The 12,056-nt window shown below is 38.2% G+C and overlaps 1 protein-coding gene across 3 annotated transcripts; it reads right to left on the bottom strand.

Moving 5' to 3' along the window:
• Positions 1-272: 272 nt before the first annotated feature.
• lhx9 (LIM homeobox 9) lies at positions 273-9,141 on the bottom strand. Of its 3 annotated transcripts, XM_076277665.1 has the most exons (6): positions 8,968-9,141; positions 7,736-7,938; positions 6,914-7,272; positions 6,100-6,105; positions 3,668-3,870; positions 2,625-2,879 (listed from the first exon to the last, which is right to left on the bottom strand). In XM_076277665.1, the coding sequence occupies exons 1-6, from the start codon at positions 9,139-9,141 to the stop codon at positions 2,625-2,627; spliced, it is 1,200 nt and encodes a 399-aa protein (XP_076133780.1). The 3 variants fall into 3 exon arrangements, with proteins under 3 accessions (XP_076133781.1, XP_076133780.1, XP_076133779.1); XM_076277666.1 differs by lacking the exons at positions 2,625-2,879; positions 6,100-6,105 and adding an exon at positions 273-329; XM_076277664.1 differs by lacking the exon at positions 6,100-6,105.
• Positions 9,142-12,056: the final 2,915 nt, after the last annotated feature.

The raw sequence follows: 12,056 nt of genomic DNA on the forward strand, positions 1-12,056 counted from the left end.
TGACATTTAATTACAAAGAGCAATGTGAAAGAATTTTCTACAGTAAGGAAGGTTCATATATTGTGTGTTTCCCTCCAAGAGTCAGTCATAACATTCAGGGCATTATTAAAGCTGTTTGTCCGTCCATTTTCATTTGCTTTGTTGTTGATTTATTTATTTTTTTATTTGATTTTATTTCTTTTTTTTTGTGGACGCTATCATCTTATCCTAATATTGTCTGTGTCTTCAATGGTGAGGATTCCCCATCAAAGTTTCCCCCTTCTTTTAATACTTTAGGGAATTTTCAAACGTCGGGAAGTATTGCTGTAATGCCCCATGATTTGTTCTCCCTGAAAGAAATCATAGAGTAACAATATATTAAACTACAGAGCAACCTGACTTTAAGAGCTATGCATTTAGTTTCACCTCAGTCCTAATAATGTATAAACGTGTGAGCTCCTACATCCCTGTGATTTCATGTTTTAAAAAAGATAACTATGTTCATGCAATACCAAGCAGGCCTAAGCTCCTGTTTTATTTAATTGAACACAGGGGTTTGTGCAAATCCATGGGGCATTACCTTAAAATATTCAACACAGTGAAAGATTGGAAGAGCAAAAAATCAACACTGAGAAATAATAGCACACATTTTTCATCTTTGCTCTTTTAGTTTTTGATTTGTATCAATCACTCCACTCATGCTGCTTCATTTGTAAGTGTCTGGCAGAACAAAACACAGTCAAATCATCTGAGAGGCAACATAAAAATGGTAATTGGTGTAATGAAAAATAACTCTTTTAAAGCAAAGTATTTTTATTCACACAAAATTTAATAAGATATATAACAACCATTTGGTCCATAAATATGTGAGGGGAAATAGTTTCTATACACCATCTTTTTTTCAAGAAACAAGGAAACATGGACAATCTTGATAAAACACTTAACTGTACTATTAACACGAAGATCAATATATAAGATTCTTGGATTTACCAACTATATGTGAAAGAGTGCACAACTGCTTTCTGTGACATCGCGCCCCCTTTTTTAACAGGATACACCATTAAAAAGATCTTCAGAGATAAGATGCAAAAAACAGTACAAAACTAGTGAGGCGTCAGAAGGGTGTGAAGAATCAGATAACAAACGACATATATATCCTGAATTTCACAAACTCTCCTCCAAGTTATAGCGTAAGGCACATAGTAGAACTGAGTTAAGCATCTACTTCATTGAGTAGATCTAAAGTACCGCTTTTTGTTCTACATTAGAACAGATTTCGACACTTACAATGAAATGTTAAAACCCCAGCAAAGACTTCTCTGTCTTTCTCTGTCCCTCTCTCCCTTCAGCACCCAGAAAAAAAAACAGGATTATTTTTTGGTCTGTTCGGTGGCAAGTGTCCATAAAGAAAAGAAATTCAGTCCAAAAAATCTTCGTATTAAAAAAAGAAAAGAAAAAGAGAAAAAAACCATGGTTGACATTTTTTTCTCTAGATTGGCTCCTTCACAATATTCCTGCTGTCTGAGGTCATGAGAATTTTTTGTAGTCAGCTCTACATCCCCACAACACCACCCTTACACCCCATGAAATGATGCAACACCTTCCCTCCTTCAGAGTCTCGTCGTCACCCTGAGCATCATGAAAATAATGCACTTTTCACTGGGCACTACATGTCGTTGTGCAAATGTGTCAGGACTACCGTCGGGCTGAACTACTGTGAAGCCAACTGATTGATGCTAGTTAGAAAAGTGCTCTCTGGTATATGTAGGACAATCAATTAAGAAACAGTGCCCATCCTCCAGCTTTCTATTCATTTGAAAATTTAAAACACAAATACATGGTCTCCAGCACAATATCTATTTGTATTTGTTGAGTTTTAACACTCAGACAAAATCGAGAAATGTAGAATTAACCTGCTGTTGAAAGGTACCATACTGTTTTACACCCAGTCATAGGATTTACTAATATGATTTATTTGCTTGGCAAAAATTTGTTTTGTTCTAGCCTTGTGTCTGATAACAATCGAATTAATTAACAAAACATTTATCTGTCATGAATATGGTGTCGTGATTTTATCCGCACATTCTACAAAATAATATTTCAAACATTTCCACAAAGGAAATATTAAAATATGCTTTAATAGAACACTGCAGACATAGCGCATATTACATACATATTTCTTTTTGGGCAAGAAATGGGATTTAAAGTTAAATTACACATAAGCCACCATAAAGTCAATTTAGAAATCAAATAAATGACACAAACTGAACAGTCCCAATAATTATTTCTTTAGCAATCTTCCAAGTCAATGATAGTCAGCCCCTTGACATAACTACCAAAGATCAGAATTTCTCCACACAAAAACAAATATCTAAAAATACATTGACTGCGAACTCAGTTGCCAAGCAGATGCCAATGCTTCACATCAATATGATTTTTTAAAATAATTTCATTTCTGAGCTCTTTGCTTTGTCCAGGGATATATCCCTGGTGACTTGAGGGTGTGTCTGATTTAATCATAATAATAATCATTATTATTATTTTAATAATCAGAATTATAAATGTAAAATTGGAGGAGGAAGACAAAAAAAAAAAAACAAATAGGAAAAAAATAAAGAAATGTAAGCAAAAAATGTAATCCCGTGTTAGAAAAGATTTGTCAAGGTAGTTTGTGAGGGGCTCCCCGAGTCCTGGCTGTCCAGACTAGAGGTGACTGAGGTGACTACAGTGATTGAGGGATTGGTCAGGTCTGTTAGTGTGGTGGCCGTGCTGGGAGGGGTGAGCGCTGAGCCATCGGCGGAGGGCGGAGGCAGTGACGAACCGTCGGCCTTATCAACACCCCCGTTCTCCTGCCGCAAAATGTTCCTTCTGAATTTGGCTCGTGCGTTTTGGAACCAAACCTGCAAACCAATCCCAACGTCTTTTTAAAGTGTCTACTTTCTGACAGGCCATTTTGTTATTATTTAGATATATTTTATAAATATTATTTAATCTACATTTTAGATTTGTTGGATCATTAACATAATTAAGAGCATCTGCGTGACTAAAGGAAGTACTGCAAGAGAGTAGGTAGCCAATTTTGGTGGTTGTTGTTTGATCATTGTTGTTTTTGCATCTTTTTCAAAATCAGGAAGGTAAAGCCAGCTGGTACAAGAATGTTGCATCCACCCAGATGTTGGCTATATATTGTCCTACATTGGACTTCTACAGAATGATTTGTCATGGTGGTATATGACATAAAATAGTATATTCTATATACCCCCTTAATGATTTTAACAAATTCTTAGGAAAAATAAGGTTCTCACTCATTTTGGCATTATGTATCTCTAATAATCATTTTGCACCAAATGTCTGGGAATCGTTAACAATAAGCAGTGGATGAAACATGTATACACATTTCTCTCACTGTCTGCTCTGAAAGACCTGGTGTACACTCAGGTTGACAACTTGGCAATTCAATGCAATGACACAGAAACAGCTTCAGATAAGTCTCTACATTAAAACTCATTAAAAGTGTAAACTCAAAAGAGATGGGATGCATGGAGTGAAATCATCCTCTGATCAGGGAAGATGTTAGATGTGGTGATTTGGGAGAGGGAGACAGACAGACAGAGAGACGAGGCATGGACTTTTGTTTTGGGTTGAGATTGGGGAAGAGGAGTAACATTGTAAGCTAATGAGGGCTTACCTGTAGAACTCTTTTGGTCAGGCCTGTCTTCTGGGCCAGTTGTTTTAAATCCTTGGCGTCCGGATTGTGGTTAATGGCGAAGTAGGATTTCATGGTGCGGAGCTGGTGGTGCTTGAAGGACGTGCGCATGCGTTTGGTCTTCTGGGAGGGTGGGTAGGCCTGCTGATCTCGATCCAGGTGATCCGCTTCGTTTTCGTTACAACCTGAGCAGGGATGACGGGGGGTGGAGGGGGGGGGGGGAGGAGACAGAAGAGGAGACTGGCGTCAGAAGCAGAGCGAGAGATGCACAGATGGTGTGCGGAGTCTCTGCGCCTACTGAAGTGTTGATCAGTGCACACAGCTGATCAAGCAGGTCCTAGCTGTCGGTGCATTCTCCACTAAGACATTTGTATGAAGAGATTGGGGGGAGAGAGGGGGGAGGCAAAAAAAAAAAAGCAAAATAAAACAAGCAAAGTTGTTAATTAAATGAGAAATCTGAGGTCTGTTCGCCTGTGTGCTCCATAATCGGGAGTGTTAATGGAAATATGCAGACAGGGATGCTTAATTTAAAAGAGCCAAAATCAGTTATTACTGTTTGACTAAAAAGGAAGAGTACACAAAATGAATGATTCTGTAGATAACTCAAGTAAATCTCTATAATATACTACATGCTGAGGGGAATTTATTTATGAAAATGAATAGTAGGCTTTGCCAAAAACTCTATTAGCTTTTTCTAACACACAAGCTGGCTAGCCTACTTAATAAGGTCCTACATTAAGCTATTGATTAGATAGGCCTATGCCATTCTTTGATGTATTCTATTATATTATATTCTTTAATATGTTTTCAAATGTTAAACTTTTCTTCAGCCTTGCATGCCCTTCAAAGTTCCCATATACTGAAAATGTGTAGGACTGCATGTGGGTCTCAAAGTTGACAACCTGTTTTCAAACAGCCCATGGCTGGGTGTTGATAATGTTGGCAGTGAGGTGTTAATGAGGACAACAAAACCTGCCATTCCATACTGGTTTCCAAAACGATGTGTGACACAAAATGTAGTTTAGAAATGTCATCTCATCCAGGCCTACCAGATGATTGTGCTGTCAAGTGGTTTGTTTATTCTGGATACCTATTAATTGTAAAACCACTTAATTACGCTGTTGAGTTGCTTGTTAGCCCATGTTCAATTCCTTGATATTGCTCTTTTTAATAAGCAGTGTCTATGGACTAGGCTATTTCTGCCTAAAATGGTGTACAGAATTTTGAAATTACGGAAAATGGATACAGACCACATTACAAATGTAAGCTAGGCTATTCGTTTAAAATCGACGTTGTTAAATGTTTTAGACCATATAACGCTCAACAATATCAATACTGCGAAGCAGGCGCGTTTTATTTAGACAATTTATCAATGATATTGCATCTGTTTTCGAGTGTGTAAGCTATTTGAATGTCTTTATGGGCCATAGGCCTACTGACATCTTATCTAACGGTTAGACCAGTGTTGTTGTTTTCCTCTGCACGGATTCAAGCCTGTTCTATTTAAATTAAAAAATATATGCATATTGGTCTTTAAACCACGAATAATGTGTATTTATTTATTTATTTATTTATTTTAGTCCAGTATCATCCAGCAGGGGTCTCTGTCAGCAAATGTACAGGGAGATAAATTAGGAACAACAGTCAAGCTGGAATTTTGCGTTAGGATATGCCTAGGCTATTCGTTTTTAATACTATAACCAACACATCGTATTAGGCTATTGCAAATATTAGAGTGAAAATGTTGAAATGTTTCAATGATAAATAGCCTACAAGATTTGATTTGAAAAAACATTTCTCTTTGTTGTAGGCCCGGTGGCTGTTTTAAATATTCGTCCCACTAAAATCCGATTACGTTTGGAAACAATGGGTTACAAGGCAAGGTTTCTCATGAATAATATCATTGATATTAACAAGCATAAACTTTTTACAATAATTTCGATGTCTTATCATCCGCTTTAAAATTAATAAATAGCCTATGACGGATAAATGAACAAAAATAAACATGGCACGATAAGAGATGAAATTGCAGCTACAACTGTATGGCCTATTGTAAGACTTGGGAAGTGGTGGGCTACATCTTCTGGTCGATTAGGCCTAGGCTACATTGAACAACTATGACGACTATGATAACAAATAGAGGCAATGTCACAAAACTTATTCTGCATCTGAAACCAGGCTATTGCTTCTACGTTTTCAATAAAAAAAATGTTCTATTGCCCACTATGGTCTTCTAATGCTGGGAACTTTAGTGACCTTCAAGCGGCCATTTTAAAACTGGTTGCAAGCCAGGGATTCCGACGTCACCTTTAATTAACACAGAACAATTAACACGCAGATTACCCTCACTTCTCCCCATTCATGAAGAACAGCAGAGACCTGGCACACAAAGCCAAACTTTCTCAAGCAAACACTAATTGCTACAGCGACAACAAAAGAAGCACTGCGGGCATGGATTAGGCTACGACATTCAGTGTTTGAATATAAGTTTTTTCTTGCTGAATTGTAAAGTAATGCAGGGCTATGACGGCTTTGCCAACTAGGCCTACACAAGCAGAGGGAACATGAAGAAACCGTTCCGTGCGAAAACCTCTGCCGCAAGACCAAATTACTATGATCTCTTGCACGTGGATGGGCGTAGGTCATGAGTTCACTCTTTAAATCTTGTTGATAAGTGAACTGGCAACATTACAGTTATGCAGTTATTAATCGGTACTTGTACATGAGGCTATTATAGGACAATTTATTGTTGCACGATTATTAAAGGTCCATTTAAATTAAACAATTTAGAACGTCATCTATTTTATAGCCTATGCTAATAAAATAATAATAATAATAATAATAATAATAATAATAATAATAATAATAATAATTAACAGTATTTGAGGAATCAAGGCCTTTAGGGAATGCGTTGGCCTATAGTTGAATTAAGGTACACAAGATAAGAATATATTAAAAGGACAGATCTGGAACACTCCAAATGCGTCGCTTCTCTAAATAGTCATATGACACTGTGTAAATAAGAAAAGGTAGGCTGCCATAAGAAGTGTGCTTGGTCATAAGAAAATGTGGTCAACATCACACACACACACACACTCACAAACACACACATGCTGTGCATGACCATGAGCGAGCGCGACAATGATATAGGCTAATAGATCACGTGCGTTTTGACATTACACATATTTGATTCTTCTCAGCTTCATCCACACACAACAGCCGACTCACCTGAGTTGTAACTGGCTATGTCTATCCCCATGGCCGGACTTTTTCTTTTCCTGGGCCTTCCCTTCTGAACCGTCCCGCCGGTGCCGTTGAAGTAAGGCAAAGCTAGCCCTGCGCCTTTAGCCGCTAACTCGGCGTAGTTCAACTGGGGGTGGTAGTCTCCCTGCACAAGGGTCTCGAAATGAACCCTACAGTAAACCAAGTTGTCTTTCATGCCGAAATGGTCGCCCGTCGTCAGTGTCTTGTTGCAGGTGGTGCACGTGAAGCAACTGAGATGGTACACGGAGTCCCTCGCGCGCATCACCATTTCCGAGGCCGAGATCCCGAGGTGGCAGCGGGCACATCTCTGCACGGAGAACCTTCTGGAACAGGAAAAACATATTTACAATTTCTCCTTTATCAGCCCCAAAAGTAATTTTTCGTATATAGGCCTAGATATGTATTTAATGAGGTTTATGAAGATCATTTGAATTGTAGGGTAACATAAAAACAATGACGCTTGGAGCCTGTTGATTCTTAACCTTTAAATGTCTAGACCATGTTCACGTATGTTGAGTATCATTTGCTTGACTTAACCATCACCAGAACTGCGTTTGGTATGAAGTATATGTGCATCTATTCATCCCAATTAATGTAAATCAATTATGACAGTTTTCTTTACATGCAGACTACTACACGACTTAGCCTACAGCCTGATATAAGATGCAAGGGATGCATTTTGCACATGCTACATTTCTATGTTTTCTAAGGATGCGATCCAGAAGTCCAACAGCATTTTCCAAGACGATATTAACAGTAACCATTTCCAAAACACCTTGTTCTTACCTATAGTAATCCTCTTTGCAGTAAATGCTACCATCCTTGGCGAAGCATGTGAGTTCTGACTCCAGGGCCAGTTTACATTCACAGCACTTGAGACACCTGAGGTGCCACTGCTTGTCCACAGCCAGCAGGTAGTATCTATCCGAGATCTTTCCTCCACAGCCGGCGCACAGGGCAGGCTTCTCTGGATTCATGTTGGGCATTGTCTGGGATAATCATACAGAAACATCATTCAAACAGAGTGCAGTCAAGAGTATTACGCATGTAAAATATACGAATAAAATCAGACCTGGGACATATTGTAAACGTCTATTTGTAAGTTTTTTTTTAAAATAAAATATCTAAACCACATCTAGGCCTACTTAATTAAATGTGTCACATCCTAAATGTATAGTTCTGCCAGGGCAAACTGACAATAACCGTGTATAAAAGGGTTTCGTTGAATTAGGCTACTGTACTATTAAATTGTTTTACATTGTGCTGTCCAAAAAAATGTAAATATGATTTATAATTTGCTTACTTTGAAATCCAAGTTGATTTCAGAGGTATGGCCAAACAGCATAGTGTATTCACGGAATGACTTGAAAATGAATAAGATGAATTGAACAGTGATTTAGAGTCGTTTTACATTTTTCATTGATGACAAAAATGTACATGTATATTTCGTTATGTTGTTAATGTATTCAGATATGGCCTAATTAGATGTATGCTACATGCATCAGCCTGTAAGTTAGTTTATTTATTGTCCCTCACTTTTGATAACTTGAATACAGTTTTCTTGTTAATACAGGCCTATCCTTTTTGACATTTTCATCTTACAAATGTTACAAACTTGGGACCAGTTGCTTCAAATGGTTTGAGTTCAATAATTGGCAGGATAATGAAAGCACATAATCAGTAGCCTAATACATAGGGCAGTAGCCTAATTACAATGAAATGATCTGTCATCCATAATTATGGTCTTGGGCACTTTAGTGATTTAAACAAACAGTTGTAGCCTCGTGTTAACCTCATGTTGGAACCAATGGATTCATGCAATTATGAGGTCGGATCGTTTGTTATCCCTCACTCGAGTTAAACATGTCATGTCGATAGGGCTAGTCTTGCCACTAAACTTAAGTGGATTTTTTACCGACTTCTTAGCATCTTGAGGCCATCGGAACTATGGCTGTAGTGAGTGGAACTGGAGGAAATTACGAAAATGAAGAACTCATAAATAAAACCTAAAATCTTACCGTTTCTCTTCCGTTCATTTGCACCCCTTTGGCGAGACGAGAATCCGTTTTGGATCTCCTCTCCATCTCCTCCATGATTCCTTGAATGTGATCCCCGGAGATGCCGTGGAAAAGCATGGCTGCTGGACGCAATGTGCAACTGCTTTCTTTTGCCTTGCACCCCACAACTTCCATATACAGCCTTCCTTTCCGCAATCTTAGCGCATCTGAGATCTGCTGTTGGAGATTCACACAGATGAGTTGCAATGCCTCAATTTGTTGGAAACCAACTGAACATATGAAGCGTCCAGGAGCAGAGGAAATCTTAAGAGCGACTCCCCCTCCTTGCAAGAAAGGGAAAAAACACAGACACACACACCCACAGCAAGAAAACCAAGTATAGTCCAGACGATAAGGCAGTCGAAGTAGAACCCAAAAGAATAACCTAATATTGTTGTCAGCGTTAACCTTTTGTGTTTTCAGGAAATTAAAAAAAAAGTCCTCAATTTCCTTGTTAGTGTGCTTTAGCCGTTGAAGGTCAGGTTGGGACTGGCTGATTTTGGAGAGCCGTGTCCTATTTGTGCAGTGAAAGAGAGAGAGCACAAGCCTGCCCAGTTGGGATCATTGGGTAGGAGGAGTTCCCCATCTCTTCATTGCCACTGATTTCTGTTTTCCAACAAAGAGACCTGTCCCTCTCTTCACAAAGCCCCCTGTGATGGGCAGCACCAGCCTGGAGAAAGCATTTGGTATTGACAATTTACTTCTTTTTTTGACTGATCATTTATCAGTTTAGGATCTACGACGTAAAGTTAAATTATGGAAGGGATTACTGACAGCCATTTAACTAAGATGAAATGGTTTGTCCTACTTTTATTTTAATCCTTTAAATGTGAGTTTTAAAATAGGCTATAGTCTTTACGATGTTGAGATCATATTGACTAATTTTACTCAGTTCTAATTCAATTTTACTCATTTTCAAATGGCTACATAAGGACTGCAGCCTTCAAAAAAATGATGGGGAAAATTGACAGAGCGTAAAAAAACTTTTAGAAATGGCTGAAACTGATGACTTGTAATGCATATGATGTACAGTTTATTATTTGCTATTAAAATACAGTTACATTGAATGTTGTCTGAAATGTGCAAGCATTTTTAATAATGTTGCTGCTGTGTAAGCTCTTAAGATTTTCTGTTTGCTTTTTTAACAAGCTCATTCCTGTGTTATGCGAGTATGGAATATGTAGCAATAGCCTCTCCAAATTCTCCGTGCTCTCCGACTTTTCCGTATGCGTAAATTGATGATAAGATACCGGTTAACTTTGGTTGGATGAGGATATCATCTCTGTCATTTAAATCTCTGAATGACAGGATGTGTTGGCTGTACCAGAAAATAGGTGTTTTTTGTGTTTGATTATCCAAAGGGCGTCATTACTATCCGCTACAACAAGGATTGTCCCTATCATTTCAAATGCCTTTAAAGTGAAATCAGCAGGGTTTCCTTTCACTGTAATTAATACGATTACGTCTAGTAAAGACTCTCCGGCCTTTCCATTAAATCCTGATCACAGCTTCCAATAACACACCAGTTGCCTCACAACAGGGTTAAAGCGCTTGCCTTTAGACACTAGACAACCGTTGTTTATTCAAGGTGAATACGGGCGTTTCTGTGTCAGGGTATTGCATTGGCTCACTGTTGCACTGTGAAATGTATCCTGCTGATGTCCCTCTCTTTTGGAGCAATCTGAGCTCAGATTATTGATCCGAATTTAGTTTTTGTTTTGTGTGTGTAGCCTAAGTGTGTGGGACGTGGACAAAGGAGACCGGTTCTTATCTGAAAGAGGAATTCCTCAAATTAGGATTAGTTGCAGGTGCGGGTGCTTCAGTCCACAACAGTTCTAAATAAAGGTGTTACATTTGCATCTGACATTCGGTTACATTATAATGACTACGGCATCGTTCGTGGTTTATTACAGTGGCCTATCAAAGACCCGTGATCCGTGATAACGTAGGCTATTGCCAATGTTTGTATGAGGTAAGCTGGCGGAAACTTAACCGAGTACATTTTCGCTCTGTCAGTTTCATACTGTTGTCCACTGAGTGAGTGAAAATGACACCACCTTACACACAAACTGATATGTCCTCCTGATGATATTACATTTAATTAACTTGCATCGATTGCAGTGGGATTCGTCATAGGCCTTATGTTGAGACAATGGAATAATCAATGTATTTATTGTTTAGGCAGACCAATGATGTCATTATTCTTACATAGGCCTACATTTCGTTATGCGTCTTTGATTCTTTTAATTCCGTTTAACACGGTTGAGTCTAAATGCATCGTTAAAGAAACAACTAAGACACTTTGTGGAAGGCAAAAAAAAATCCTAAGGGGGTTATCGTTACAGAAATAGTAAATGCGTAATTTATGACCTAAACCATACCTAATCTAGGCTACATGAAAATCTATCCCGAATATATTGTCTAATTTGAGCTTTTAGCTTTAGTCTATAAATATAACTATAGCATTAACTGATCGAAATTAATGTAAAATGGGCTGCTAATTTTTAAAAAGTATAAAACATTTTATGCTTTGAATGTGTCTGTCGACGGAGAAACCCATTTTCAAGTTAATAAATATCACCCCTAATTTATTGCATTTTGCTGTATCTTTAATTAGAAATATTTATCAGGTCTGAATATACCTTTATAGAGCACAAACAAAAGTAATATAGGTTAAACCAGTTCCGATTACTTTTTGAGTGTAATGAGAGCATAAACATAGGCTATCAACTGACGACAAAATTAATTCACAACATGATGCTTTCATTCAGCATACGGTGTCAGCCTACACCTTTAACAGGACTGTATTTGTGTCTACCCCCTCGCCATCCTTCACTTGCTATCTGTCATAAATGCTAATGCAGTTCTTGCTAATTAGGCTGGAGGATTTTCCCATCTGAAATTCTAGTTGACTTAAAGTGCAAAAGATAGGGTACATTTTGGATATCAAATTTTGCCTTCTGTATAATGACATTATTTGGGCACGTCAGTGCGATGCGTCTTACCTGGAGCTGCTGGACATCCGCTAAACTGAAACGGCGCGATAAGTG

The sequence above is a fragment of the Alosa pseudoharengus genome, unplaced genomic scaffold (genome assembly GCF_046254945.1).
Source record: "Alosa pseudoharengus isolate Yale_2024_CS ecotype anadromous, Long Island Sound unplaced genomic scaffold, YU_APseudo_1.1 YU_APseudo_1.1_scf_11, whole genome shotgun sequence".
NCBI classification, from domain to species: Eukaryota; Metazoa; Chordata; class Actinopteri; order Clupeiformes; family Clupeidae; genus Alosa; species Alosa pseudoharengus.

What these genes read in the sequence shown, in the direction of transcription:
- lhx9 (XM_076277665.1), bottom strand. Translation starts at nt 9,141, where the DNA reads ATGGAAGTTGTGGGGTGCAAGGCAAAAGAAAGCAGTTGCACATTGCGT. An exon ending in AAATGAACGGAAGAGAAACG is followed by an intron (nt 7,939 to 8,967) that starts GTAAGATTTTAG and finishes TGATTATCCCAG; the next exon opens with ACAATGCCCAACATGAATCC. An exon ending in TGCAAAGAGGATTACTATAG is followed by an intron (nt 7,273 to 7,735) that starts GTAAGAACAAGG and finishes TTCCTGTTCCAG; the next exon opens with AAGGTTCTCCGTGCAGAGAT.